This window comes from Peromyscus maniculatus, chromosome 3 (assembly GCF_049852395.1).
Source record: "Peromyscus maniculatus bairdii isolate BWxNUB_F1_BW_parent chromosome 3, HU_Pman_BW_mat_3.1, whole genome shotgun sequence".
NCBI lineage: Eukaryota > Metazoa > Chordata > Mammalia > Rodentia > Cricetidae > Peromyscus > Peromyscus maniculatus.
The window spans coordinates 149,040,510-149,068,276 of NC_134854.1; the positions used below are offsets into that span (position 1 = coordinate 149,040,510).

Here is a 27,767-nt window from a genome sequence, read left to right on the forward strand (position 1 = left end):
ATAGTATGCTGACGTAGGGTCCTTCAGTTGTATACTCTAGAGTGGCACATGGGGCATATAAGAATTCTATTTTCAGTTTTTTGAGTATCCTTCGGGCCTCCATTTCCACAGTGGCTGCATTGGTTAACATTCCCACCAACAATTTCTCTTAGAATTCATATTTGAAGCCAATCTGTATAGAGGTCACCTGCCCTGTCCCAGAACACAGTCTCCTCTTGAGAATTACCTTTACGGTCACACCATAGGTATCTGTGCATAGTGTTCTCTTCACAGAGAATGGATGAGTGATCGGCATGCAAATGAAACACACACAAACACCCCACACACATGTAAGCACACATTTGCACCCCACATACATTCCTGGTTAGACCTACTATTTAACTTAAAAAGTTCATTTTCTATAGATTTTTTTCCTGATCTGTCCAGACATCCCTGGACTCTTCCTCATCCTCTCTGAGCTCTTAGCAGACATGATAGAACTTACGTTTACTAGTAGGATACAGTATGGGGGATGCTCTTAGGTTCTAAGCAAGGTTGAAGGACACATGAGGAGGGCTCTGAATGAACATGGAAGGAATTCAGAGTAACAGCAGAGGGTAATTTGTTAAATTACACAAGTTGATGATAAGTCTCAGTGACTAATGAAAAGGAAATGGTAATGGGGCTGAGGGTCCTGCAGGCTCAAGTCAGCTATGAAGATCAGGTAAGGAGCAAGTTGAAGCGAGAGACTACAAGCTGTAAGTTCACCTCCATGAGGGCACACCTGAAGTCCCCAGAGGAATAACCTCTATCTAGGGAAACTCCACCAGCCCTCTTCCTCATGAAACGGCTCCCTAAGCAGCTGTCCCAGATCTTAAGTCCTCACAGCCCCGTATGTGTGATCTGCACTCAAGAGAACCCGAATGAGCCTGGGTGGTGAAACGGCTGCCTTAACTGATGTGGTTTGGAAAGTGTGTCTCCCTCCAAAGTTCATACGGAAGCTTAGTCCGAGTGCAGCAGAACCCCTGCCTGGACTTGGTTTAGGTGACTAGATTTTAAGAGCTCTGCCATCATAAGTGATCACTGTTGTCACAAAAGAGGGAAAGGGTGTAGCTCGGTCTCAGAACGCTTGCCTTACATGCACAAAGCTCTGGGTTCCATCCCCAGCCAGCACTGCATCAAAGAAAAAACAGACCAGTTGAGTTCCCTGCTCCCCTCCCACCCCTCTGTCTCCTTCTACCATTAGATAACACGACGTTCATTCCATCACGTGAGAACAAGAGCCCAACAAACTCAGACCAGTTTTAAATGTGTATGTGCTCATTTATACTGAATACTTCTACATAACCATGCATTCCCCGAGATCATAACAATATTTCGACTTTGAAGATAGGGCCTTGGTCTAAGAATTCCAAACCCTCCAACATTTCAGAGAACAGTGACATGTGTCAATATTATAAATAGTTATTTAAAGAAAACTAGGCTCAGCTCTGAATGCCTGAGAGTTCTCCTCTGACTAATCAAGAAAGAAACATGCAGCAGATTGAACCCACAGACATTTAATGGCGTGACCCCGTTACTACGTAATGCGTTCTGAAGAACTCAAGTGGCCTGGCTGACATTAATAGTCGACTGTCTTGGCAGGCTTTGTTTCTTCGATCTCAGAAGACAGCCAGCGGTAAGTGCGATGCCGCCGCAGCACCTCAATGGCCTTGAGTTCCAGTGGTGTGGCCTGAATGCCAAGATCTTCCAGGCCAGGCAGGTCAGGCACGTTCACATCTGAGATGTGTATCTGTGAACAAAGGAGCACAGAGAACGCTGGAACCACCACCTCTAAAGTACCCACACTCTCAAGCTGGCCCGAGGCAAACACCTGCCGAGAAGCCATAGCAACCTTTGATTCTGGAACAAACACGAAGATCATCAAAGAGCAGAGGCAGGGCTCCCATTGCCCAGGACCCAGGACAGACCCTGGACCAGCAGATCCACGGGCACATGTGCACAGAACTGAACCTAGTACAGAGGCAGGAGCTGTCTCGCCAGCCAGGATTCAGATAGGAGCTAGACTAGAACAAGCCCACCTCCGCTTTCTTATGCGGAATCTCTGCGTTCCAGCTCTCTACTTAAGTTTTAACTTTTTATTCTGGTTTGGTTTTGGAATTTTTTGACAGTGTCTTGTTGGGGGATATTTGTACACTGTGTGAAGATGTACTGCTGTGATTGGTGTAATAAAAAGCTGAATGGCCAATAGCTAGGCAGGAGAGTAGAGGTGGGACTTCTGGACACAGAGGGAACTCTGGGAAGATGAAAGGTGGAGTCACCAGTCAGAAGTGGGGGAAGCAGGAAGGGAAGGAAGGAGATGAGGTAATGAGCTTCATGGAAGAAGGTAGATTAAAAAATATGAGTTAATTTAAGTTATAAGAACTAGTTTAAAAAAGCCGAAGCTAAGGCCAAGCTTTTACAATTAATAAGAAGTCTCTGTGTCATTATTTGCAGGCTGGTGGTCCCAACAAGAAAGTACTACTATATTTGGCACTCCATAGGGAGCATCAGATATTGTGGCTTCTTTTATTGTTTATCAAAAAATAATGCTCAGGAGTTAAATATTAGGGAATAACTTGATAGATCGATGGAGCAATGGAGAAATGATCACCCGACCCTCTTCTCCACCTTCCCAGATCAAAAAGGTCCTCACTTCTCTTTAAGTCCCTTCTTATTCCCTCTGTGTGTCCCTCTATCTCCCTCTGAGTCGGCCAGAAAACTCTATGGTCCACTCTGACCAGCTGAAGGTGGACTTCACCCTCCAAACCAAGGTCCCAATCCACTGGCAGTCTCGGAGCAACAACATAAACAAATCTCCCACAACAGCGTCTCACACTGTAACCCCTGGGAACCCTTTATGCAACCCAAGCGAACCTCAAACTTGTGATGCTTGTCTCAGCCTCCCAAGTGTTGGGACTGCGGGTTAGGACACCATGTCTGGCCCCATTGCCTTTTTCACTCCAATTATACTCAACCTGGGTTAAGGAATGCTCACTACAAAGCCAGAAGCCAAACCCATCTTGTTTAGGGAAGAATGAACAAAAAGCACTGAAGCAAATAGACCCCTCTGTACACGGAACTGGACCAGGTCCCATCCTGTGACCGCCAATGAACAACACGGAAGGAGCACAGGGTGTTTACTGAGTGCTCTAGGGCTGTCTGCAAACCAAACCCGAGACCCTGCCCACTATACTCATACTTTCTCAGTCACCAAGGTAAGAGCGAGTGTCAGACAACGGGGTTCACAAACACAGTAGGACACCATGGAAATGTCTCTGCTTTCCAGGCAGTCTGCCAGAGGGAGGTAAACAGCTACTGGCTATCTGTTCTCTGGGACTGTTCTCAATTCTTTGCTATGCTTTGGCTCTTAGGGGACAGTTTGGCTGCATCCTGTCAATAGAAAGAAAATCTACAGTATTCTGGCTGAGATGCTGTCATATTTTTATTTTATTTGGCATCTTCCCAGCAAGATTTGGGCACACAGAGCAAATAATCAATGAGTCAGACAAGCGTGGTAAGGTGAGGAAGAAGAGCCAGGGCTTTGAAGCTCAGCATACTGCAGGCAGACAAGAGCGGCAGCAAGAGGCTCTCCGAGAGGAAGAGGACTGTTGCCTGGGTTACCGTAGGCAGGGACACAACCATGCACTCTGCCCTCAGTACGTGGCAAACTTCCAGTATTACTAGAAGCATGTTCCTAATGGAACACTAGATGAACAGGCAGGAGTTAGGAGTGGCCCAACCTGGCATCTACTGAGGGTTGCTGAGGGTCTAGCCCTTTACCATCTAACACAGAAGCCTCTGGTCAAGTGTGATTCAAATTTCAGGTTCAGTGAACTAAAATTAAGTAGAGTGCAAATCTGCTCTCTGCAGCCATGGTAGCCACGTATCAAGTCCTCCACATCACACATTGCTGCTGACAATGTGGTGTACAGACAGGCCACTTTGAACACTGCGGGAAGTCCCATGGGCAATGCTGGATCAGGTCTAGAAGAGGCATCACAACTACAGGAGATTACTAGTTGTTTTACATGGACAACATAGAAAGGGCCATCATTGAAAGCCGAGGACAGAACACAAGTTTGCAAAGGCTGGGCATGGTGGTGGTACATGCCGTAATCCCGGCATTTGGGAGCTGAGAAAAGACGAGCTCAGAGTCAGCTTGGGCTGCACTGTGAGCACCAGGACAGCTGGGGTACATAGCAAGACCCCATCTCAAAACAATAAAAACCCCTGATAACAGTAAAAAACAAACAAACAACAACAACAAAAATTACACATACGGACACACAAACAGGTTGCAGTTCTAGTTACAGCACGTTACTATGTCTGCATAGTTCAACAGGAGACTACAAAATGGGAGAAAACCTGTAGCATGCCCTTTAGCAGCAGCAGCTGGTAACTGGGATGAGCATAATTTACAAACAGAAATGGAAATGGCTGAGGCTGTGACCCCCCCCCCCAATCAGAACAGACAGCAATTAGGATTTGAAGGGCAGTGGGAACAGATCCTCCAGCCCAATGTGAGAAGGGAAAGCCAGAGAATGCAGCCTGGGTCAGACAGCTGCAAACACCATTTCAAATGGAAGAAATGAGGTCCTTTAACAAGTGCTGCATAGTAGGAGTACGATGATATCAGGAAACTGACTGCGAGGTGGCAGCACTGGGTTGTGGGCAGCCTTGGAAAGAGCAGCTTAGGGTAGAGGGGGTAAAATTTGATTTAAATGGATTAAAGAAAGAACGAGGCAAGAGCATATTGGGAGCAGGTATGGGTTGCTCTTCAGAGGTTAAGGTATGAAGGGAAAGCCAGGCATGGTGGCACACCTGTAATCCCAGCACTTAGCTGTAGAAGCAAAGACATCAGGAAGCCAAGGTCACCTTCACCTACACAGTGAGTTTCGGAAACCAAAAGGGCTGTAGGGGAACACAACCAATAGCAAGGTGACTAGAGGGCCCCGGGCAGGAGAGCCTGGCCTTCAGTAAGGGACAGGTAACCGTTATGCATGCTTGAATATGGACAGGAAATGAGAATGAATACACATCAGTCAGAAGCAGAAGAGCTAGCCTTGGCAGCAGAAATATCCCCGACAGGAGCCCTGCCATCATCCAAGCAAGTCAATCAAACTGAACTGGCTTCTTCAGCTCTGCAGCGCTCTGCCTGCTGAGAGGCTTGCTATGCCCAGACTTACCCGCTCCACTTTGTCCCTCGATGTCCAGGGCTCAAACGGACTCATTTCAAAGAGCCTGGCAATCCACCTGGAGTGGAGACATGTACGGCACAGGTGAAAAGCGTCTCTGAGCCGGGTTTCAGGGGCCAGACCTCCAGGAGGTTTTGTCATTGGGGTTTTCTGAGACCATAACCATCTCCTTGGCTCTACTGTTGTGAAGGTATATCAAATTCATCCTTCTTCCCGCCCTTCCTTTCCTGGATTTTTAAATCGGGGTCTCATGTACCCCAGTCTGGCCTCAAAGTCACTATGCAGCTGATGATGATCTTGAACTCCTAATCCTTCTGCCTCCACCTCCCAAGTGCTGGGATTAAAGGCATGTGCCACCACACCTGTCTACATCTACAGCTTTTTTGGGGGGTGGGGTGTTAGGGACCAAACTTAGGGCCTCACATGTGCTAAGTAAGTACTCTACTGCTGACAGCAATGATCCCAGCCCTCTTTTTAAAAGCTTGAAAGAACATTCTCACTGCTAAAAGAAATCCATGAAAAAGGAAGCCTTGGGTCTGCTCAGAATTTCTTGGGTTTTTGTTGTTGTTGTGTTTTTTTCAAAACAGGGTTTCTCTGTGTAGCTTTGGAGCTTGCCCTGGATCTCACTCTGTAGCCCAGGCTGGCCTCAAACTCACAGAGATCTGCCTGCCTCTGCCTTCCGAGTGCTGGAGCAGCATATAAAATCCCAGCTATAGTCACTCTTCCTAAGAGCAGCTCCCATGTCTGGATCCACACTAACAGATCTCGTATGGACTACACAACATCCTCAGTGGGCCACACCACCTGTGCCTACCAACCCTGACTTAACCCGCACCTTCATGTGCAACATGAACTGCCTCCCTGCCTCGCGGTTCATAGTCCTCCACTGCACTAAAGCTGGTGTCCCAAATGACTTCCCCTCCCTTTGTGGAGATCTCTTGTTCTTTACATCACTAGCATGCCAGTCCACAAATATGAATGGAGGGGCCGTCTGTGCACCAGGCAGGATGCTGAGGCAGACAAGCATAGGGGATAGTTCAGTAACCTCAGACTCTAACTGGACGTGGGTCATGCACACCTGCCCATTCTCATAATGCACTTGGTCTAGCTCCTTCACCTGGATGTACTATGCATGTATACACCTCTCCAAACATTGGACATAGCAACTTTGGACCCCTACCTGCATCTGGCTACCCATCTACTCCTCTCTGAATGGATTAGTTTCTCCTTCCCTAATGACCATCAATCTTGGGGCAGTTTCTCTTCAAATGTATTCCCAGTGCACTTGGGTACAAAGAATGCAAACTCTGATCCAGCCTGAACTGGTTTTGAGTGCATACACAGTCAAGTAAAATTGTGTCCTCAAGTAAACTTTTAAGAAGAACCAATTTACCATCTCACATCTATGTAAAGCGGGGCTTGCATGTGACTAAAATCAGTTGCATTATGGATATAGACATATAGAAAAATGATTATATGACCTAATCTGTTAATCAAAATGAAGAACTCCACTAGCTACTCTCCTTAGCAACCAAATTCCTCCTTCTCTTGAACCTCCTAAGAGGAATCCCAAAACAATAATTGGTCCCCCCAAGTACCTTCTCTGATGTGGCCTGCCGTCAGTATTAACAGCATACCCCTCTCTAATCTGCGCCACCAGTTTGCTTTGAATAGTTGTGTTGCTACTTTTGCAAAGTGAGCCCTTATCTTCCACCCTTAGGATAAGAGGCCAAGAAACACCTGGCCTGATTCCTCTGTAACTGCTCTAGATACTGGAGACAGGAGTGTGAACAAAAGGGCAGCATTCTCCTCCTCAGATGCTTGTGCTTTTAATCCCCGCTTCCTGGGTGAGGGCTCAATTCAGCAGTGGAATGCTTGCCTAGCATGTAAGAGGTTCAGGGTCTGATCTAGCACCACAAACCAATCAACCAACCAACCCTTCAAAAAGACACCTGTGATTCAGAACTCCAGAGGCAGAAGCAGGACTGTTCCAAATTCAAAGCCAGCCTAGCCTGCCCAGCAAGTTCCAAGCTAGTGTGGTATATGGAGCCAGGAAATAAACAAAACGACTTTTCCTCTCGACCTCTCTTGATGTTTTAAGCATCCTCCACTCAGCAGCTCTCATCATCTGCTACCTGTTTAGTGTGGCCAGTCTTCTGGCTTCTGGGGCCTTCCTCTGCTCCCTCTGTCCACACTCTATCCCTGTTGACTTATGAGTGTTAAAGAAGTCAAAGAAAAGCCTCTAAAGGCAGCATGCTGTGCTGCGTTTTTTGTTGTTGAAGTTCTTTTGTCTTGTTTTTGGTGCTCAGCACACCGTACAACCACAGAGCTATACCTACAGCCTATAGACCACAAGCTACTCAAGTATTTGCTGTAATGTCTTAGGTGCCTAGAACAGGACCTAAGAAATGGAAGGCAGTCAATAAATATTTGCTGAGTAAATGAAGAAATGATTTATAAATCCATCTCTGGCACATTAGATGTGAAAATCTTCCTGCCAAGACTACTAAGACGTGCCTTGATGGGTCCAGAATGAAAAACATATCGGAAGAATGAATGTAGTGTTACCATGCTGGGGAATGAGCCCAGGACCTTGCACATGCTGAGCTACCATCCCCAGAAGGTCTAAAATTGTAGTCCCCAAAAAAGAAGAAATGAATGAATGAAAGAAAGGAAGGAAGGAAGGAGGGAGGGAGGGAGGGAGGGAGGGAGGGAGGGAGGGAGGGAGGGAGGGAGGGAGGGAGGGAGAGACTAAAGATGAAGAGCCGGTTCTAGGTCAGCATCCTCCTCCCCAGCAACACCAAGACTGCCTTAACAAGGGATGAGAGCCTTCCCTGGTGGGCAGCTAGAAAGAAAGGAGAGCTGACTGTTCCCTCACCAGGTCCCAAGCAAGACACTTCTCCAAATCAAAACCCAGTTTTTACTGTTGCTTATTTGTTCAAGACACCGGGGATCAAACCCAGAGCCTCACACTGCCACAAATGCTCTGCCTCTCAGACAGATCCCCAGCCCTAGGGTTTTAAATTGGACAATCTGAAGAACTACCCAACAAATGCTGTCAAGGTCATCCTTGCTTGTTAAGGTCACCCACAGTTCCTTTCTTAGTCAGTATTAAAACAGGAGTAGCCTCATTAGAGGTGTGGAGACTGGCCTTCTGTAAAAGTACTTCTTGTCACCCTGGGAAGGGATTAGGAATAGCATCTCAAGTCAACCTTCTTGTGAGCAGACAGATAGACAGCACTGTACTTACCTATAGGCAAATTGTGGCAAGGGGTAGGGGATGTAGGTCCTGTGGGCCATGCCATATATGTACTGCACCAGGTGAAAGAGCAGGTATCGATTTGGTCTGGAAACCAAAACACAGAACTTCATATTATTTGCCCCCTACAATTTTTTTTTAAACAATTAACACTTACAAAAAAAGAAGCACACTGCAACAAACAGAGTTAAGCAAAGAAAAATCACCTGTTAACCTTACTGCCAAAGACGACCTATTTTATACACCCTTCCCATCCTCGTACACATGTTTATGATGCACCCTATGCATTTATCTTTTTGTTCCCTTTGACATTGGGGCAAACTATGTAGCCCTCCCTGGCTGGCCTCAGACTCACAGCAATCCTTTTGCCTCAGCCTAAGTCACCATGCCTGGCTTAACCAGAATTTCTTTAATATACAAAACTAATTTTTCTTCGTATTTTTGGTCATTTATACACCTTTCTTTCCTGATAGTTTCTCTCCCTTACAATGACCAAAACCAAGGCCATCTTCTGAACTGTCAGCCTTTCCACATAGGTTTTCCACACATGAATGTGGGCCCAGCTTTAATAACTAACCGTCACTTACATTTCAGCTCTGCCCACCCATCTTCCTAACGCTATTTGCCTCAGAAAGATCTATTACTGAGAGCAAAGTGAAGAGAATTTGTTACAAACCTTATTATTTCAACAGCTTACAAAAACAAACAAACAAACAAACAAACATTAAAAACAAAACAAAACCACCATGTAAAAGGAAATGCTGATGTCAGCTAGAGGAAGTATCACACAGAACCCTCAAAAAGCCCTTAGATCCCAGCAGGGTTTTCAAGGCTCTCTGGTTTGTACACTGTGGGCAGCACTAGACCAGGGCTAAGCTACCTGTGTGCAAGGTGCCTCCTCCAGCAACACGTCCCATTAAGTGTGACCAGACTAAGCAAAGACCCCTTGCTCACAGAGAAAGGGGCCCTGGGAGCCGACATCCTTCCCAGCCTGCAGGTCACAGTTCAGCGTTAAGAATCATCGTCACAGACATCCTCAGCAAAGCCTGTGTCCGAGACCCTCTCCACTATGCTTGTCAGCCAAATCCCTACACCGGTTAAGGTAGATACTGCCTTCCTTCTCTAGGAAAAAATACCAAAAGGAGAGAAAACCTCCCAACTAACTGACCTCACCTCTCATCTCTCTCAGTGATTTCAAATGATACTTTCAGGTCTGCCTGTCAATTGAGTTCTTGGGGGAACTGACCTATGACCTCAGCATTTCCACTGGCTTTTCTGAGCCAAGCCATCCTGTCTACCAGCCGATACTCTCCTGTCTCTCACAGCGGTCTACATAGGCTCACTTGGTCCCTGGCAAGGTGGAGGAAGGATGGCTTTAGGGGTGGCTAGGCCGTCCTTTGCACTGTCCCATGTATCACTCCTGAAGCCTCCGCTTTTACTCTGCCCCTGGAATCAACTGTTTCACTCTTCACTGGATCATTCTTCAACACACAAGCAATCGTTACAGTCTAAACCCTGCTGGGACCTCCCCTGACTGACCCCCTCCCCCATGTGTGTCTTGTGTGTGGTCACAATGTCCGTCACGGTGAGCACGTGGGTGTCAGGACAACTTGCGGGAGGCAGTTGTATAAATGACCGAAAACATGAAGAAAAATTGGTCTTGTATAGTAAAGAAATTCTGGTTAAGCCAGGCATGGTGACTTAGGCTGAGGCTAAAGGATTGCTGTGAGGTTGAGGCCAGCCATGTGGTGCCAAGTGCCCTTACCCTGTAAGCCGTCTGGCCAGCCCCACCACCATCTCCTTGGAGCTGTTTGCCCACTGCCTCCACCTCCTATCCTCCCAAGGAGACCCCCGAATCCAACACAATCAGGTTCACGTGCAGCGGGTGACCACAGGTCACCATGCTGCCACCCCCCCTCTGCAGCGTCCAACGTCACTGTCACTCCCTCGCTGCCACCTTCTCTATTCACTGGGCTTTCCTTTTGGGGATTTATTTTATATGGCTTTGCTTACTACTTATGGGTGTTATAACTAGTCTATCAGCTCCATCAAAACAGAACCCTTATCTGTGTAATTCGTTATTTTAGAATATTTCATATACTATAAATTTCACCCATTTCAAGTTATAATTCAATTTTTTTAATTTATAAAACTGTACACCCATAACCATAATCCAGCCTTAGACTATTTTTCTCCCCCCCCCCCCCCCATTGCCACCTTCATACCCATTACGCTAACTTTTTTACTTGTTTTTTTTTGAGACAGGGTCTTACCATGTACCTCGGGCTGCCCTTAACTTCTGATTCTCCTGCCTTCATCTCTAGAGTGCTAGGATCCTAGGTGCACCTTCAGGCCCACCTCATGTGGCCAGCTGTGCAATTTTACACTCCCGCCAGCAGCAATTTGCAAGATTTCCTATTTTTTTTTTTACACTGTCACTATCATTTGCTATTATCTCTATGATATGCTCCCTCGATGCACTTTACATTTTCCCTAGAAACTACAAGATATCAACCGTCTCAGTATATGCTTTTTCAACATTCATATTACCTTCTTCACTCAAGTTTCTGTTAATTTAACGTATACGAGCTGTTTGTGGGCATGTATATCTGCATACGATGTGCATGCCTGGTGACCACGGAAGCCAGACAAGGGCACTGTGAGCCACCATAAGGGGGCTGCGGATGGAGCCCAGGATCTCTGGAAAAGAGTGCTCTTAACCACTGAACCATCTCTCCAGCCCCAGTCTTTCCGTTTTTACATGGTATCATTTGAAATACAAAAGTTTCAAATTCTGATGAGTCGAACTTAACTTTTTCCCTTTTATGGATTAAGCTTCTGACAATATAGCTAAAAACATCTTGCTTAACCCAGGGTCTAGAATATGTTTTGTTCTAAATATTTATAACTTAAAGCTTACGTTTCTGTTCTTTTCTGCACAGAGTATGAAGTCCAAGAGTCTTTTCTTGTTGAAAAGACGACCCTCTCTCCACTCAGGGGCCACAGTACTTTTGCTCATAGTCAGTCAATAGTCCACAAATATGATTTGGAAGCTGGGCCCAGTGGTGTAGAGTTATAATCCCAGGAAGAAGAAAGAAGAGGATTTGGAGTATGAGACTAGTCTTGATTACAGTGAGTCCTAGAGCAGCCCGGGCTACCGAGGTGGCAGGACCCTGTCACAAACAAGCAAACAAAGGTGGTTTCTGCACTGCCAGTTCTGATTAACCGACCAATCTTACTAATTCAGCACTAACTGTCTTGATAATTACAGCTTTAGAGTAAGTTTTACAATTGGGAAGATCAAGGGTTTAGCCTATTACCGATTTATATTATCTTTATTACTGTTTAAACTTAGAGTTTGTCTCTTTCTGCAAAAGACTGCTAGATTTTGACAAGATTCAATCTAGAGAGCAATTTAAGGACAACTACCATTTTAACAATATTGACACTTCCAACTGAAGAATTTGGAAGGTCTTATCATTTATTCCTTGCTTTCCTTTCATAGTGTTTTTTAGGTGCATGTCTTACTAAATTTACCTTAGTATTCTACTTTTTATGCTATTGTGAACACGACTTTCTGTGGTGCATGTACACGTTTAGGTGGGCACGTGTGTGAGTGCACCTGAGCACACACATGGAGGCCAGAGGTCCTCCTCTACCACTCTGTGCCTTGTTTTTTGAGGCAGTCTTTCACTAAACCTGGAGCTCACTGATAGAGCTAAGCTGACTAGCTAATGAACTCCAGGGAGCCTCCTGACTCAGGCCCTGCTTGGCTGTTTTTCTTTTCACCAGGTGCCTGGAGATCAAACTCAGGTCTTGCTGCTTGCATGACAAGCACTTAACTGCTGAGCCATTTCCCCAGCCTGTGAGTAAGATTTACCCAATTCTGTTTGCAGATCGCTTACTCGCTAGTCGATGAAAACTGATTTTTATATTGATCTACTTTGTGTCTTCACTGAGCTTGTTTATTAATTCTCATATGCGTGTGTCCCTGTGTGTTTTATAGATCCTTAATTAATGGATGACAGAATAAAGCAATACAACTAATACTACCAGAAACCTAGGAAATGCTGGGGAGACGGCTCCGTTGCTAAGTGCTCGCCGCACAAGCATGAGGACTGAATTTCTATCCCCGGCACCCACATAAGGAAGCCGGGCACAGCAGAGCATGTCTGCGATCCCAATGCTGGGCAGGCAGAAACAGGCGGGTACCTTGGGCTTGATGCCCAGACTGTCTAGCTTAATCAGCGAGCTTAGGAATTAAGAAAAAAGGCACATTGTCAGTGCAGACATCTCCCCCTGTGATTTTTGTTTTATTTTGCTTTTTGAGGCAGGGTCTTTCTATGTGCTCAGGGTAGCCTTAAACTTACTATGTAACTGAAGCTGGCCTTAAACTTGTGGTGATCCTCCTGTCTCAGCTCCCAAGCACTAGGATTATAGGTGAGAGTCACCATGCCTGGATTCTTTGAATATTTTATCAAAAAAGTTGAATCTGCAGACAGGAACCCACAGATACCAAGTGCTGACTGCTTTTGTAGTAGTCTCAGACTGTTAGCAGACTCATGCATGCATGTCTGTCAGGCAGAGTCCTGGGTTCTCCCAGCTGCTGAGTGTGAGCACCAGGTGTTTTGATCCTGTGAGTGACCTGTTCAGGAAATACTGTTTTATTTTTATTTTTTTTTATTTACTTATTTTTTAAATTTATTTTTATCTTACATGCATTGGTGCTTTGCTTGTGTGTATGTCTGTCTGAGGGTGTCAGGTCCCCTAGAAATGAAGTTACAGACAGTTGTAAGCTGCCATGTGGGTGCTGGGAATCAAACCCAGGTCCTCTGGAAGAGCAGTCAGTGCTCTTAACCGCTGAGGCATCTCTCCAGCCCAAAGTATTGTTTTATAAACCCCATCATCTTTTCATAAAGGCAAACTCTAGGCACTTACCCAGCAAAGGCAAAGGTTTTTCCTTTGGCATCTGGATCTTTAACCGCATTAACAATCCCTTTGGAAACATCCACAACCTATACAAATCATAAGACATGTTTAAGCAATTGTGGAATTAAGAGATCAGACCTGTAGAACTAGGCTCATAACCTTGGCTACTGGGGAAGATGAAGCCAGAAGAATCAATCTCAAGGCCTGGCTGGGCTACACATTGGGTTCAAGGCTAGCTTGGGCAACTCAGAACAGCATGTCTCATTTTTTTAAAGTGAGGTGGTAGTATTGGGGTGGGAGTGTAGCCCAATGGTAGAGTGTTTGCCTGACATTCACGCTGTCCTGGGTTCACCCCTGGGATCACAAACATACATATGCAAATGTTTAGAAAGAGATGGAAGGACAGGAAGAAAAAGGAAGGCAGAGAGGACCACAGGTGCTGCAGTCACCGGGACGGGACTGAACAATGACACCATCTCTTCTCAGACACCTTAAGGAAGCACTTGTCTACTCCGGTGTTCAAATAATCATAGTCAAGGCTCATCCAGGTAGTGTCCTAGTCAGAACTCTTATCTAGTTAGTCTAAGGCCTTCTTGACTTGGCCAGGCCACCATCTCAGCCATGTGATCTCTTACCACTTTTCCCCACTCTGTCCTAAACCACCATAACCTAGAGGCTGAACCACACGGAGCTGCTGATGCTCTGCCATTCTGTTCAAAACAGGAACTACATACAGTTTAGACCCAGAGACCCAGAATCCACAACCAGAATTGTGGTTTTTGATTCTAGGAACCTTCTGACAACCGATGGAAATTTTTGTCATGGGGGTGGGGTATGGCTGGCTGCTCCTGGCATCTACTGACTAAAGGTCAGAGTGGCTACTCAACATCCCACAATGAAGAAGTGAAGAATTATCTGGCTTCAAATACCAGTAGTGCCAGCTGGGAAACTGCTAGTTTTCGTGCCAACATGACACAAGGTAGGGTCATCTGGAAAGAAGGAGTCTTAATCGAGAAAATGCCTCCATAGGATTGGGCTGTAGGCAAATCTGCAGGGCGTTTTCTGGACTAAAGACTGATGTGGGAGGGCCTAGCCCACTCTGAGCGGTGCCACCCCTAGGCAGGTGGTCCTGAGGTCTACAGAACAGCAAGTGGCCCTAAGGTGAGCCGTGGAGAACAAGCCAGTAAGCAGCGCCCCCCATGGAGTCTGCATCAGCTGCTGCCTGTGGACTCCTGACCGGTGTGAGTTCCTGTCCCGGCTTCCCAAGTGCAGAACTTCTAAGCTGTAAGGTGAAACAAACCCTTTCCTTCCCGACTCACTTTGGGTCATGGTGTTTTGTCACAGCAATAGAAACTCTAAGACAGAAACCCTGGCCCAACCCAGTCCGACCAGTATGGAGCCCCACCTTCTCCTTGCCCTCTGCGCCCTAGTGTATACTGTTCCCTGGTTGTGAACAGAGCCCCGGGCCTACCAACTGACTCTGAACCAGTCCAAAGCTGGATTTCACGGCCTTCTCATACAATGACATAAAACCTTCTGCTTCCCCTAGCACTTATCATATTGGATAACGACTGTTTTATTTACCTCAGAAGAACCTGAGGACAAAACTGTGTGTCTGACTGGTTATCTTTTCTATGCGCCCAGAAACATAGGGTGCCAGCGCATTATATAAATCATAAGACATGTTTAAGCAATTACTGAACTAACACATCAGAACTGGAGAACCAGGCACACAACCTTGGTTACCTGGCAAAATGAGGCTGTAAGTATCAAGGCCTGGCTGGGCTACACCTTGGGTTCAAGGCTAGCTTGGGCAACTTGGCACAACTTGTTCCAATTAAGCTTTCTTAGGTGAATGGACAACTGAAGACACTGAGAAGACATGCACCTATTAGGTAAACTGAGGCAACCAGCTGAAGCAAGTTGACCAAGTTAAAAAAAAAAAGTCAGTAGATGAGAATGAAAACAGAAAATTGAACGAAATCTGAATCAAGCTAACACCCATGCTAAGCCCTCATGCAGGGTACTTACATATACTGGTTGTTTCACTGTCTTAAAACCCAAAGAAATAAGGGGGACACCGATAAACCAACGAATATCTGGAAGAAGAAAAGAGAAACTGTCCTGAGAATGTCTAAGCTGTTTACATAACGAAAATAGTGTAACAAATCCAGCAGACTCTGAGGCTCTAGACTGAATAAACACACAAACAACAAATAAATAAGTAGAAAGGGGGCTGGGTTGTGATGGCTCATAAACAAATAAACAAAAGCAAACAAACAAGTAAAAAGAGGCTGTGTTGTGATGGTGCATGCTGCCTCCCCTCCCGACTACCACGCCTTCCTCACCATGGAGGACTGGAGTCCCTCAAGATGTCAGCCGAAATAAACCTCTCTACGGCACTTCCTGCCAGGTACTCAGTCACAGCCATGAGAACATGGCCAGCACAGCTTCTTCCTGTCCACACAGCTCCCATGCTCTTCTAGCCTACCTGACAGCCAACTAATCCTCAGATCCTGTCAGCATTTCGCCTCTCCACACACAGATCTGTCTAGTCTGTTCAGACTGTCACAATAAAATACCACAGACTAGATGGCTTAAAAACCCAAATTGTACTTTCTCCCAGCTCTGGAGGCTGAAAAGTCCAAAGCCAAAGTGTCAGCAGGTTCCTGGTGAGGCTCTCTTTCTGGCTTGTAGGTGGTCATCTTCTTACTGTGTCCTCATCATGGCCTTTCTTCAGTGTGTGCACACAGAGACCTTCTCTCCTAGTACAGCCACCAACCCCATCAACTAGTACCTAACCCTTATGATATCATGTAGACTCAAAACCTCCAAATCCCTTTGTCCACACTGAGTTACATCAGGAGTTAAAGCTTTAACCGAAAGAACTAGCAGATGATAAGTTTTATATTTTATATACAGTGTACAGTGAATTTAAAAACAAAGTGGAAATCAATGCAGAATTCCAGACAGCACAATCAAGAGGGAGAAACAAGAAAACAGCAAAACTGCATCAACAAATGGGTATAGCCACATAAAGGAATACTATCCGGCCACACAAAGAACAAGTCCGCAGGAGTCAGGGACAAGTCCTAAATGCATATAAGGGAAATAAGTCAATGGGAAAAGTTTCAGAGTGTGTGACTATAATGTCTTAGTATTTTGCAAAAGATACAATTACCAAGCCAGTAAAAAGATCAGTGGTTGGCAGGCACCCAGGACAGAGATAAGAGGGAATTTGTAGAACTCAAGAGATTTGCTAGTACTCTGCCGAGGTCACAGAGTTACTGTAGTTTAAACTTCAAGTCTCCAGCTCTGAGCCAAGCATGACCATTGCCTTCAGTGGCTGGGGGGAGTAAAACTGTACCTCCCGAAACCCACACCACAACCTTGAACTTGACCCTCATCACCCAGAGCAGAAAGGACCACATGACGATGAAAATCAAACTCTGAGGGGAAAGGCAACTGCAGAGGAACTAGAACTCGGCCCCGCAGCTCGGGGAGGACGGTCAGCTGGTGCTCAGCTTGCCATGCTAAGTCACCAGTACTCCTCTCCTGGGGAAGAAAGACGCGTACTTGCAAAGTGATTGAGGAACCTGTCCTCCCTTCCGAAGATGTCAGACGGCCGTATGATGGTGGCTTCAGGAAACACACTTCTCACTTCCTTCTCTCCCACTGCCTAGACAACCAAAAACAAAAGCATTCTAAGTTCTGCAGCCAGTGCCCAGAGCTTTCCCGCTCCCCACCACCAGATTGCCTGACATTTCCAAGGCCCAGTTTTCATTAGGTGACCATAATTTTGAAGATAATTGTATTACTCATAAAACTCAATTAACACAATGTTACACACACACACACACACACACACACACACACACACACACACACACACGAGAGAGAGAGAGAGAGAGAGAGAGAGAGAGAGAGAGAGAGAGAGAGAGAGAGAGAGAGAGAGAGAACAAACACCCTAGGCCCAGAAATTCTGTTGAGGTTCTTCCTATTCTTATGCTAGGGAACCCCACAATGAAGGGGAAAATTGGAGTATGGTTTTTCCAGCCTTCACTTCCTTTGTCTTATTTAAGGACTCTCTGCGTTGTGTCAATAACCCAGCAGGCTGACAGAGGTCAGTGTGGTGGCAGGGACAGTGGCCTCCTTCACTGTCTACAGAACCTGCCCACTTTCCTGACCGTCCACATCTGTCTCCCTCTCTTCACCAACTCCTTCACTCGATGCATAAACAAGGTAGAGCCTCTACCCTTAAAAAAAAATCCAACTCCACCACAAACTCCTCTCTCCTGCCTTCTCTCTCTTGCCAAGCCAGAGAGACCTAAGCCCACCCTTCCTGCGCCACCACCAAGCTCCAGCTCACATTCCACTCACTTTGACTCTGGATTCTGCTTCAACAACTTCAACGTCTGATCTGAAACTATTTTTGATAAGATCATAGATGTCCACAGCCCTGACATTGCAGTTCTGACTGTTGGATGACACCCACGGTGCCTCCTCCCTCCTGTGATGCAGGCTTCGGTAGCACTGCTCTCTTCCGGCTTCCCGTCTACCACACATGTCCACGTGACTAGCTTTGGGATTTGCGAGTATCCTCCTCCACCATACTGCAAGCATTGGCATGCCTCTGGCCCATTCAGAGCTCTCTTCTTGGTCAGCCTTCTTATACCTTCCTGTTCTTCCACAAACAGATTCTGCTGATTCTCAACTTATCTCCAGCACAGATCTCTCTTCGGAGCTCCGGGGCCATAAACCCTGTGGGACACTACTGAAACCTAAGTCTGAAACGTGGCCCCCTTGCGTTCTCTCAAGTAAAACAGTCCCTCTGAATCTGGGCTGAGTTTGAATGTCCTGGAGAGTAGAATGAGCATCACATTGGTCAAGTGTGGTGTTCTTCTGAGGCTGCTGAGAAGCTGGCTCTGGGAGCAGAGCTGAGTCCCCGCCCCTCCCCGAGACATAGCATGTGGATGTCAAGTACTTTTCAAACACCCCTTTCTATGTCAGGCTGGACGCTTGGCTCTGTAATGGGAGATGGGAAAACAGCAGCACCTAAAGGTATTAAAGCATCACATCCTTAAGAACAGCTAGAGGACAAGCAGTTTCCAACAGAGACTACTACTGTTTCTCTCAAGATGTAACAATGTCCTGCAGTGGGAGAGAAGCCAGAAGCTCATGCATGGAGAATGCTCTGCTCAGGTTGGAACTCTCCATCAGGAAGTCCCAAGTGACTCAGCAAGGCTTCCCCAGTCATTTCTGCTAGAGACTACCAGAGTTCAACCTGATGATGTTATCGGCTGCTGTCTGTCCTTTTATTTGAAAACTCCTTTGAGGGGATGTTCTGCTCCGCCTGGGTCTTGAAGCATGGTCAGAAATTCCAGCTGACTGTCTCAAGAGGGCTCCCCAAGTCAGTTGCTGCTGGATGTCTGTCTGTCGGCCCTAGTTTGGTGATGTTGCTTTTGTTTGCTCTCTCCTTTGGGCCACTCCGGTCATTCCAGCTAGACTTTGTGACCATCTGATTTAATGACATTCTGACATCCACCTGCTGCTTCCCTCTATCTGAGAATTGCTGCATAGTCTTGTACTTTTGCTTGCTATATTCTTAATAAACTCACTCATTCAAAACAGAAAGCACAGCTTCCACAGATCATTCTCTAGATCACGCAAAATATAGAGTTGAAAAATAGTGACATCCAAGTTCTACCCCAAAAGATTCTGCTTTGTTGGTCAGGGGTACAGAGCAGGGACTGGAGTTTTGAAAATCTCCCTCAGTGATTCCAATGTGTGACTAAGGCTAAGGATCACTGGTCTAAATCCTAGCCCACTCAAGTGTTCCCATCTTACTCAATAGTCCCAGCAGCCTCAGGTGCCTTAAAGCAAATACAGCCTCCCCACCCCTCCAGCAGCTGTGACGTCAAGTGATTCAATGAACAGCAGCAGCCATGCTGTGTTTTCACTGCTCCTGTTTTTCCCTCCAGTGTAATGGGGGGGGGGGGGGGGTCTAGATGAGCTGGCAGCCAGTCCTGCGGCTATGGGAGACAGTGCTTATAAAAAGAAAGTCAGAGCTGAGAAACATCCCAGGAACAAGCTACAGGCTTGACAAGTGTTGCCACCAATCATGGTGAAGATTACCTAGTGCTGGTTTTAGATATGTGAGCCGATAAATTTCTTTTATGTTTACATCCAATTTTCCTTTTTGAAAAAAATTATTATTTTTTAAATTACGTGAACATGTGTGTGTTGAGAGTGGAGGTTCAGGCACATGATTGCAGTGCCCAGGAAGGCCAGGAGATGATATGAGACCCTTTGGAACTTGAGTCACAGGCAGTGGTAAGTGACCTCATGGGAACTCAGGTCCTCTGCAAGTGCAGTACATGCTTTTAACTGCCTGCCAATCTCTCCAGCCTTACCCTGAATTTTCTGATGCTAGCAATTAAATGCTACCAGCCACAGGTGTGGTTCACTTCCACCACCCCAGTATTCCCTGCTCCTCTGGCACATTTGCTGCTCTACAAAGCTTCATGCCACTGGCATCGTTTTGCCTGGTGGACTAGAAACTTAATGGGGCTAGAATCAGATCTGTTAGATAAGTAACTGCATGAATTTACAGCATAAAACTGGTGCTTAATAGTTTTCTCAATAAATATATACAATGGGTCAAAAACCTGGAGTCATTATCAAGAACTCTGCTGTCCTTGTCAGGATGACACGAGACAAGCTCCCTGTGGCAGAAGAGAAATGCTCACGGATGGGCCCAGACACTAATGAGCCCGGTCAAAGAAGACACTTTTGGTTCCAGATGGCCTGAGCCATGGTGGCCAATCCCAGACTCCAGTGGAGTTTGCAGGAGGAAAAGATGAACTATGCGAAGAGCATCTTCACTAGCACTGTCTATTCCCATCATTCCCAGCCTTCACACTGCCCAAATGGGATTGGCAGAAACCTGTGACTACAGAAGGTTCCAGAAGGAAAGAGGGTCCCGTAATCACAGGTGGTGACTCAGGCATGTCTCCTGTGGCAGGAACCATACTCTACGTTTGCTGGTGTTTGCTGAGTGTCTCTTATCAGGTCTCCCCACAACCTCAAGCATCTGGAGGCAGGTAATATGATCCACCATACTTGAAACTCTTCGAAAGACCACTGAACCAAAAGGTCACAACATGTGCACAGAGGCTAGAGCCACGGCTCAGGATAGAGCACTTGCCTAGCAAGGCCAAGGCCCTGGGTTCAGTTCTCGACACCAAAAACCAAACAAATTAAAACCACAACACAAGTGCACCTGGTTCTAGAAGGCCAACGAGAAACCCTCTGGCTTCTCAACACATGTGGAGAAAACCTTCTCACTCCCATCAGGCTCCAAAGCACTTCCGTTGGCCTGTGGAGGGAGGGCCTGCTGAGTTCCCAGCACTCACCTTGCTTCTCAGGTACCTAGAAGAGCTCTTCATACTGGCATTCAGGTGTGAAACATGAATGAATCTCTCAACCCCAGCTTCCTTGGACAACTGAGCTATTACTTGAGGAATCTTCACGAAAACATCCTCAAAATCAAAGTTTCTGGAAGAAAGGGTAACAGTTCAGGATTCAAGAAGATTGAGGATTTCAAAGTGTTCTATACTCTTTGGTTTTCATGACAGTATTAGAATTTGTAACAATTAAACTTTTAAACAGTAATGCCTTAACTCTAAGCCAGAAGTAATTTCTCTCAAGGTTTCCAGCCCTGCTTATTATCAATAAATTTAGCTAAAGGCTTACTCCAAGTTATAATCCAGCATAGGAAGTACTTTATATTCTCAAGGAGTCGTGAGGCCAAGGCACATCAAGAAAACCTGACTATTCTAGCTAGAGGGAAGCAGGGATGTATGGGGTCCGGAAAGGGACTCACTTCTCATCAAACTTTGTTTCCCTAAAGAGAAAAAAAATCAGTCATGGCTGAGCCTGGCGGCAAGGACTATATGCTGGCTACATGGAAGTTGAGGCAGGGGGCTCACAAGTTCAAGGCTTGCCTGGGCTACAGAGTGAGTCAAGATTAACTGGGCAACTGGGCACCTTAGTTGAGATCTTATCTCAAAATTAAGAAGAAACAGAGGACTAGGGATCTAGCTCAGTGGTAGAACATATGCTTGCCATGAGTGAGGCCTGAAGTTCAGTACTTAGTACTGGGAAAGAAGAAAGAAAAGAGGAAGGAAGGGAGAGATGGAATGAAGGAGGGAGGGAGGGAGGGGGGAAGGAGAGGGGAGGGAGGGAGGGAGGGAGGGAGGGAGGGAGGGAGGGAGGGAGCTACACCACAGTTCCATGTCTAACATTAGTTGAATGATTACTCTGTACAAGTCACTGTGCTAGTCCCTACCAGAGACATAAGGTTGAAAGAACCCTACAAGTCATCAAAGATTTTAACTATTTAATGAAACAGGTGCACTAAAAAACAAAACAAAACAAAACAAAAAACCAAAAAAACTAAGTCAGACATTTAATTAATGCTAAAGGAAAAAAGAAGTGTGAACAAAGGACTATGAAAGTATAAGATTAAAACATTATTTGGCCCAGTGTGGTAGCACACACCTATAACTCTAGCACTTGCAAGGTGGAAGAGGATAATTATAAGTCTAAGGCCAGCCTGGGATACACAAGACCCTGTCTTTTAAGAAGAACAATAAATCATTATTGATAATCCCTATAAAAACTAAACATTCAAATCAATACTTACACCATTTTCAGTTAATGATGCAGAGGCAATCTAAAACATTGGTGAACAGTGGGTCAAGCAAATCCTACATCCTAACTGTACCCCAGATTGACAGGTTCAAGCAGAGTCAACACTGGTCACTGTCAAATTCCCACCACCAACCACACTGACATGATGCATCATTCCCCCATTCCCTCCCCCACCACCACTAACATCCACAGGACATGCTGCCAATGGACCTAGTCACCATTACTGATGGTATGACTGAAACTGACACATAGTCCCCAGCACACAGAAATCTCTGGTAAATGCCACTGAACCCTAAGACTTATACAAAGTACCCAGGAGAGACTAAGACTTACTTACCTGGTTTCCCAGTCCCGCCCAATAAGATTGATGACCACATTGCTGTGCTGCACTGCTCTCCGGATAGAATCTTTGTCTCTTGCATCCCATTCCTACAAGAGCAGGAACCAATCAGATTAAAACACATGGGGTACACCTCAGCACTTGCAGCAGCTTTCAGAAAGGTCATCTGTGGTATGGTTCCATTTCAGAGACTCCACTGATTTTAACAGATGGAGCTGATGTCTCAGACTCCTTACTCACTCTCCCACTCTTGCTAGACAAGGCAGTAAAAGTTCATGTCATTCATGAAATCAAGCACTAGAAAGAGGAAGCTCATATCTAATTGTGTATATTTAGTGGGGCATACTGGGTCTTATGAGGCTCAAGCTGACGTCCAGCTCACTGAGGCCAATGATGGAGGCATTAATAATTTTTGTTCCCCAAGAGTGTAAAGAAGCATGATTTAGGATGTAAGCAAACCTTCTGGGCACCCACCACTGGAGATGGCCAAAAGGAGCAGCACAGAACTAGGGAACTCAGGACAATTTCCTTATTTCTCTTCAATTCTTTTTCTCTCTCTCTTTCTTTCTTTTTTCATTCATTCATTCATTCATTCATTCATTCATTCATTCATTCATTCATTCATTCATTTTTATTGCAGTGCTGGAAGTCCAACCTAGGACCTCATGCACGTAAGACAAGGATTCTACCAACTGAGCTACTTCTCCAGCCCCTAGTACTCTTTATAACATCAGATCTATTTTAAAGCATGAAAACAAGAATTAAAGAAATGAAGTGTCTAAAACTTCAAGTTTCTGTTGTTAATATTGCTTGGGTCTTCCATAGCCCAGGCTAACCTGGATCGCCTCCTGATCTCCACTGCTTGGACTACAGGATTGTGCCACCATGCCTAGCTCTTGCTTGTTTGTTAAGGTGGAACCTCACTCTATTCCTGAATGGCCTAGTACTCACTATGCAGTCCAGGCTGATCTCAAACTCACAATAATCCTCCTGTCTCAGACTCCTACTTTTCATTTTAGTATAGAAAATTCTGGTTCTTTTTTTTTTTTTCCTGAGATTACTTAATCCATTAGTCACCATGGAAAAGTTTATGAGTTGAGTTGAACATCTACATGATTTACAAGCAGCTCATCATTCACTGGACAACGAAAGAGCCCACACAACCTAATCATTCCCTTACAGGGATTAGGAAGAGCTAGATCACTCTTTAGCGCTCTGGCAACTCCTGGCCTAAAAAGCCTAAAGACCAAAGAAAAACAAGATGGGATGCTGAGAAAGGACTTTCAGAGCTAAATCCATAGCAACTGAAGCAAGTTCTGGAACTTCTTCCTCGGGACGCTCTTTGTAAACCACCTTGTAATCATATGAGGCATACACATAATCCTAAGTTTACTACTTTCAGAATCTTCTACTAGCCACAATTAAACACAAAATCAAGAGAAATTCATGTTAATATTTTATTTCTCCCATTACATCTAAAATATTTCAATATGTAATAATGAGAAACAAGAAATATTTGCTTATACTGAATATAATTTTCATATAGTCTTTGAAATCTGTATTTTGATCTTATAGTACATCTCAATTTAGACTAAGGACAATTCAAGTGCTCAGTAGCTACACAGGGCACCGTCTACCACCCAGAAGCACCTGTCTAGAGCAGGGCTTAGCGAACGAGAGCCAACAGACCGTCTCTAGCCTACCACCTAGTTTATAAAGTAATACAGGAGCACAGCCATATCCATTCATTCACATCCTGTCATGACTGCTTTCGGGCCATAAGAGGAGAGCTCAGCAGCTCTGACAGAGATTCTATCATCTGCAAACTGTAAATATTCATTGTGTAATGCTTTACAAAAGCAGTTTGCTTATGATCAGACTAGGGTCTGCATGCTAAATAAGATCTGCAGGATCCTAGGAGAATTGCCGATGCTCTTGGTCTGGGGTTAAACTACTGCTTTATTACACTGCCTCATACCCCTAACAATGACCTCAGAAATTACATTAACAACTCCAATGCCCATTATAAAGGCTTACCAGAAAGATAATCTGGCCCAGGTCACCCATGGGGCGAAGGTGCATGGTGTCATATACATCGCACCGATAGGGTATGATTACTTGTGACCCCATTCGTCCTAAAAGATGAAATGAAACAAGGATCAGTATCAACATAATATGGATATGTCACACAATAGTGTCTTATAAAATATTAAATTTGAATAAGATAAATTAATTTAATGCTTAATAAAAAGTATATTCTGGCATTCTAGAGATGCCATAACTTCTCAGGGTCTTTTATTCCCATAATGTCCTATAGAGGAAGCATGAATGTTCTCTATATGCAAAGGCAGATAAAATTTATATAAAGCTAAGATAAAAGTAACTTGTAATATCCTTAAAACAAAAATTTATGGCTCACAGTCTTAAGTGGGGCAATCTTAGTTCAGGGCAATGGAGCACATTGAACTAAAAGAATTTGACTTACCAAGATGGTTGACCACATACCGTCCCAGGAATCCTGTTGCTCCAAACACAGTGGCCACAACTCCACTGACAGATGAGCGGCCACCTTTCCCATGAGGCATGACAGCATGATGAAGCTGGCGATGGGGTGGGCCACGAAACACAGATGTGGCTGCTGCAATAATGGCAGGACCTTCAGGAAAACAGCAGAGCCAGCAAACATGGCACATGTTACCATAAAGCAACCAATAAATACATTTCTTTCCTTAGAAATTTATAACTTTATTTTGTAAATAGTACCTTAGGGACTTAAGTACCAACAACAGTAAACACAAATTACTGCAGCATAAAATCCACAGGAACTATATAAAATTAGAAAGCAAATACCATGTCCTATGGGATATATAACCTTAAGCCATATTATCATAAAAAAGGACTTCTGGGTAAAGTGTTTTGAGAAAGGTTTTAAAGGGGAATAACAAACTAGAATCCCATGAGAAACACAGAACATACACAACCAAGTAGAAGTAAGAATGAGTAAGACTGGAGTGGAGAGATAGCAAAAGACTATCTGGACAGGACTGAAACTTGATGGCAAGTGAGAAGTAAAGGTGATGATGTGGTTGGAGGCAGAAGACTCTTGGCATCTCAAAAAGGAAAAAAAAAAGGCTGGAGAGCTAGCTCAGTTGATAAGGTGCTTGCTATGAAGGTGTGAAGATTGAATCATTGACACTCAGGTAAGAGAGAGAGAAGAGAAGAAAATCCTGCCAAGCATGCTGACACTCATTTGTAATCCCAGTGATAGGTGATAGAGAGGCTGAGACAGGTGGATCCCTACAGCTCAGTCAAGCCAATCTGGCCAAATCAGCGTTTTCAAGTTCAGTGAAGGATTCTGTCTCAGATAGATAGGTAGATAGATAGTCAGACAGACAGAGATATACAGACAGACAAGGTAGACAGTGATTAAGGAAGACACCAGACATTGACCTCTGGCCTTCACATGCACACATATTCACATGTATCCACACGCAAGTATATCCACATATAGATGCTTCTACCCAAAATAAATACACATACAGAAAACTAGATAAACAAAAGGAGTGCAGTTTTGATGTAAAAACCACTGAAAAGCAATTTTTGGTGAGGGGTTGGTGACAATGTAAATTAGTATAACTAAGACAGAAGCAGGTATCCACAGCAGGACGCCACCTCAACCTAGGGCATTGGGCTGGTGTTATCCACTATTAAAAACTTAAGTTTTTTGAGAAAGGCTATCATTCTGTAACCCAGGTTAGCCTAGAATTCCCTACATAGTCCAAGCTGCCTTTGAACCCACAATGATCCTTCTGCCTCAGCTTCTCAAGTACCGAGTTACAGGTGTGAGCTACCATGCCTTTGTTTTACATTCCTCCTCTAAGTGTTCCTTTGATGTCCAACCAGTAAATAAGAAAAGACTGGGGCACAGGGACATCTGACTCCCCAGTTGACAGCTGTTGGATTTTCTCTTGCCGCTCTGGTCACCCTGAGCAAAAAGACTATCAAACAGTCACCTACCCTTACAGCAGCACCCGGGGGCCGGCATATCCCAGGATGCCTTGAGAAAACTACAGGACCAAAGCCGATTGCCTTGACTCCTGAAAGCCCCACTTCAGCCAGGCTACTTGAAACGGTCTGTACCAGACTTCTATGCTATCACAGCCTAATTCTAGATGACCCTGCAAACATTTCCACCTAGGCCAGAGTATGGGCACAGAGGGCCTGCTGTGACTGGTACTAAAGGGGAAAGCAATAGGCTGTGTTCGCTCCAAACATCTCTTCTCTGCCTCTCTAGCATGGCTCATTTTGGTGAGTCTCCTGAGAGACATTCTTTTCTGTGGTTTTCCCGGTAGTGTAGCAAAGGGGCCTAATAAAAGGCTTCTTCGGAGTAGCCTTTTCTGTCTGCTTTCAGTAGTGTGGACTAAGTTGGCAACACGAAGAAAGAAGCAGTAGAAATGGCGATGAAAGAGGCAGTGTCTGTCATAGGGACATCTGACTCTCTGGTTAGCAGCTGTTGGACGTTCTCTCGCTGCCTCCAAAGCTCTTTTAAGTGATTCTGACATGAAGCAATCCTGACAGCGAATGACATTCGGTCATGAGTAAAAGACACTCTGGAAAAGACATAACCGAAGCGGGCACGTTTGTGGGGTGGAGGGTGAAAAGGCGGGGAGGCGTAACGACTGAATGCAATATTTTGGAAGAGCAAATGCATGTTTTCCATTTGAGGACTGAGACCAAATGCAATCACAACAGAAGAGTAAATAAATAATGCCGCCCAATTCTAAGCTATCCTTCACTTTTCTGCGCTTTCACCTCTCAATTCTTTCTCCACAAGCTTCTCTCTGCTGCAGACCCTAGTGCCACAACCTAACAGTCTCCATCTGCAGAGGGGAGGTTTTCCATTGCGATGACTATCATGAAGCCAATCGATGTCCTGCTGTCCGACCCCCTTTTCCTCCCTGAATAAGTATTTCCCTTGACCTCAGCCTTCCTAACAATTTCCGCACTATCTCGAGCCTTTAAGCGCCCAGGTTCTCCTCTCCTCCCCGCTGCTTCAGCTCGCCAACCCCTTCTCGAGTGCACAATTTCACACATAAACCAAGAGTATGAGGAAGAAAGGTTAGGTTCCCGTCGCGGAATCGGGCACCGAGCGGCGGCGCCCGGTGACACTTACGTGACATTGGCAGCGCTCGGACAACCCGGGAGTGGACGGTGGTCGCCATCTTCTCCCACAATGCCCCACGGCCGGAGCTTCCGCCAACTACGGCAACAACGCAGGGCCAAATGGTATCTCACGGACCTCTTTGCG

The 27,767-nt window shown here is 45.4% G+C and overlaps 1 protein-coding gene across 1 annotated transcript; it reads right to left on the bottom strand.

The window, feature by feature from the left end:
- Positions 1-1,522: 1,522 nt before the first annotated feature.
- Positions 1,523-27,763, bottom strand: Ndufa9 (NADH:ubiquinone oxidoreductase subunit A9). The gene is made up of 11 exons (XM_016006408.3): positions 27,633-27,763; positions 24,945-25,115; positions 24,497-24,594; positions 22,457-22,548; positions 20,820-20,961; positions 16,981-17,083; positions 15,436-15,503; positions 13,414-13,490; positions 8,467-8,562; positions 5,208-5,274; positions 1,523-1,771 (listed from the first exon to the last, which is right to left on the bottom strand). The coding sequence occupies exons 1-11, from the start codon at positions 27,679-27,681 to the stop codon at positions 1,601-1,603; spliced, it is 1,134 nt and encodes a 377-aa protein (XP_015861894.1). The 5' UTR covers positions 27,682-27,763; the 3' UTR covers positions 1,523-1,600.
- Positions 27,764-27,767: the final 4 nt, after the last annotated feature.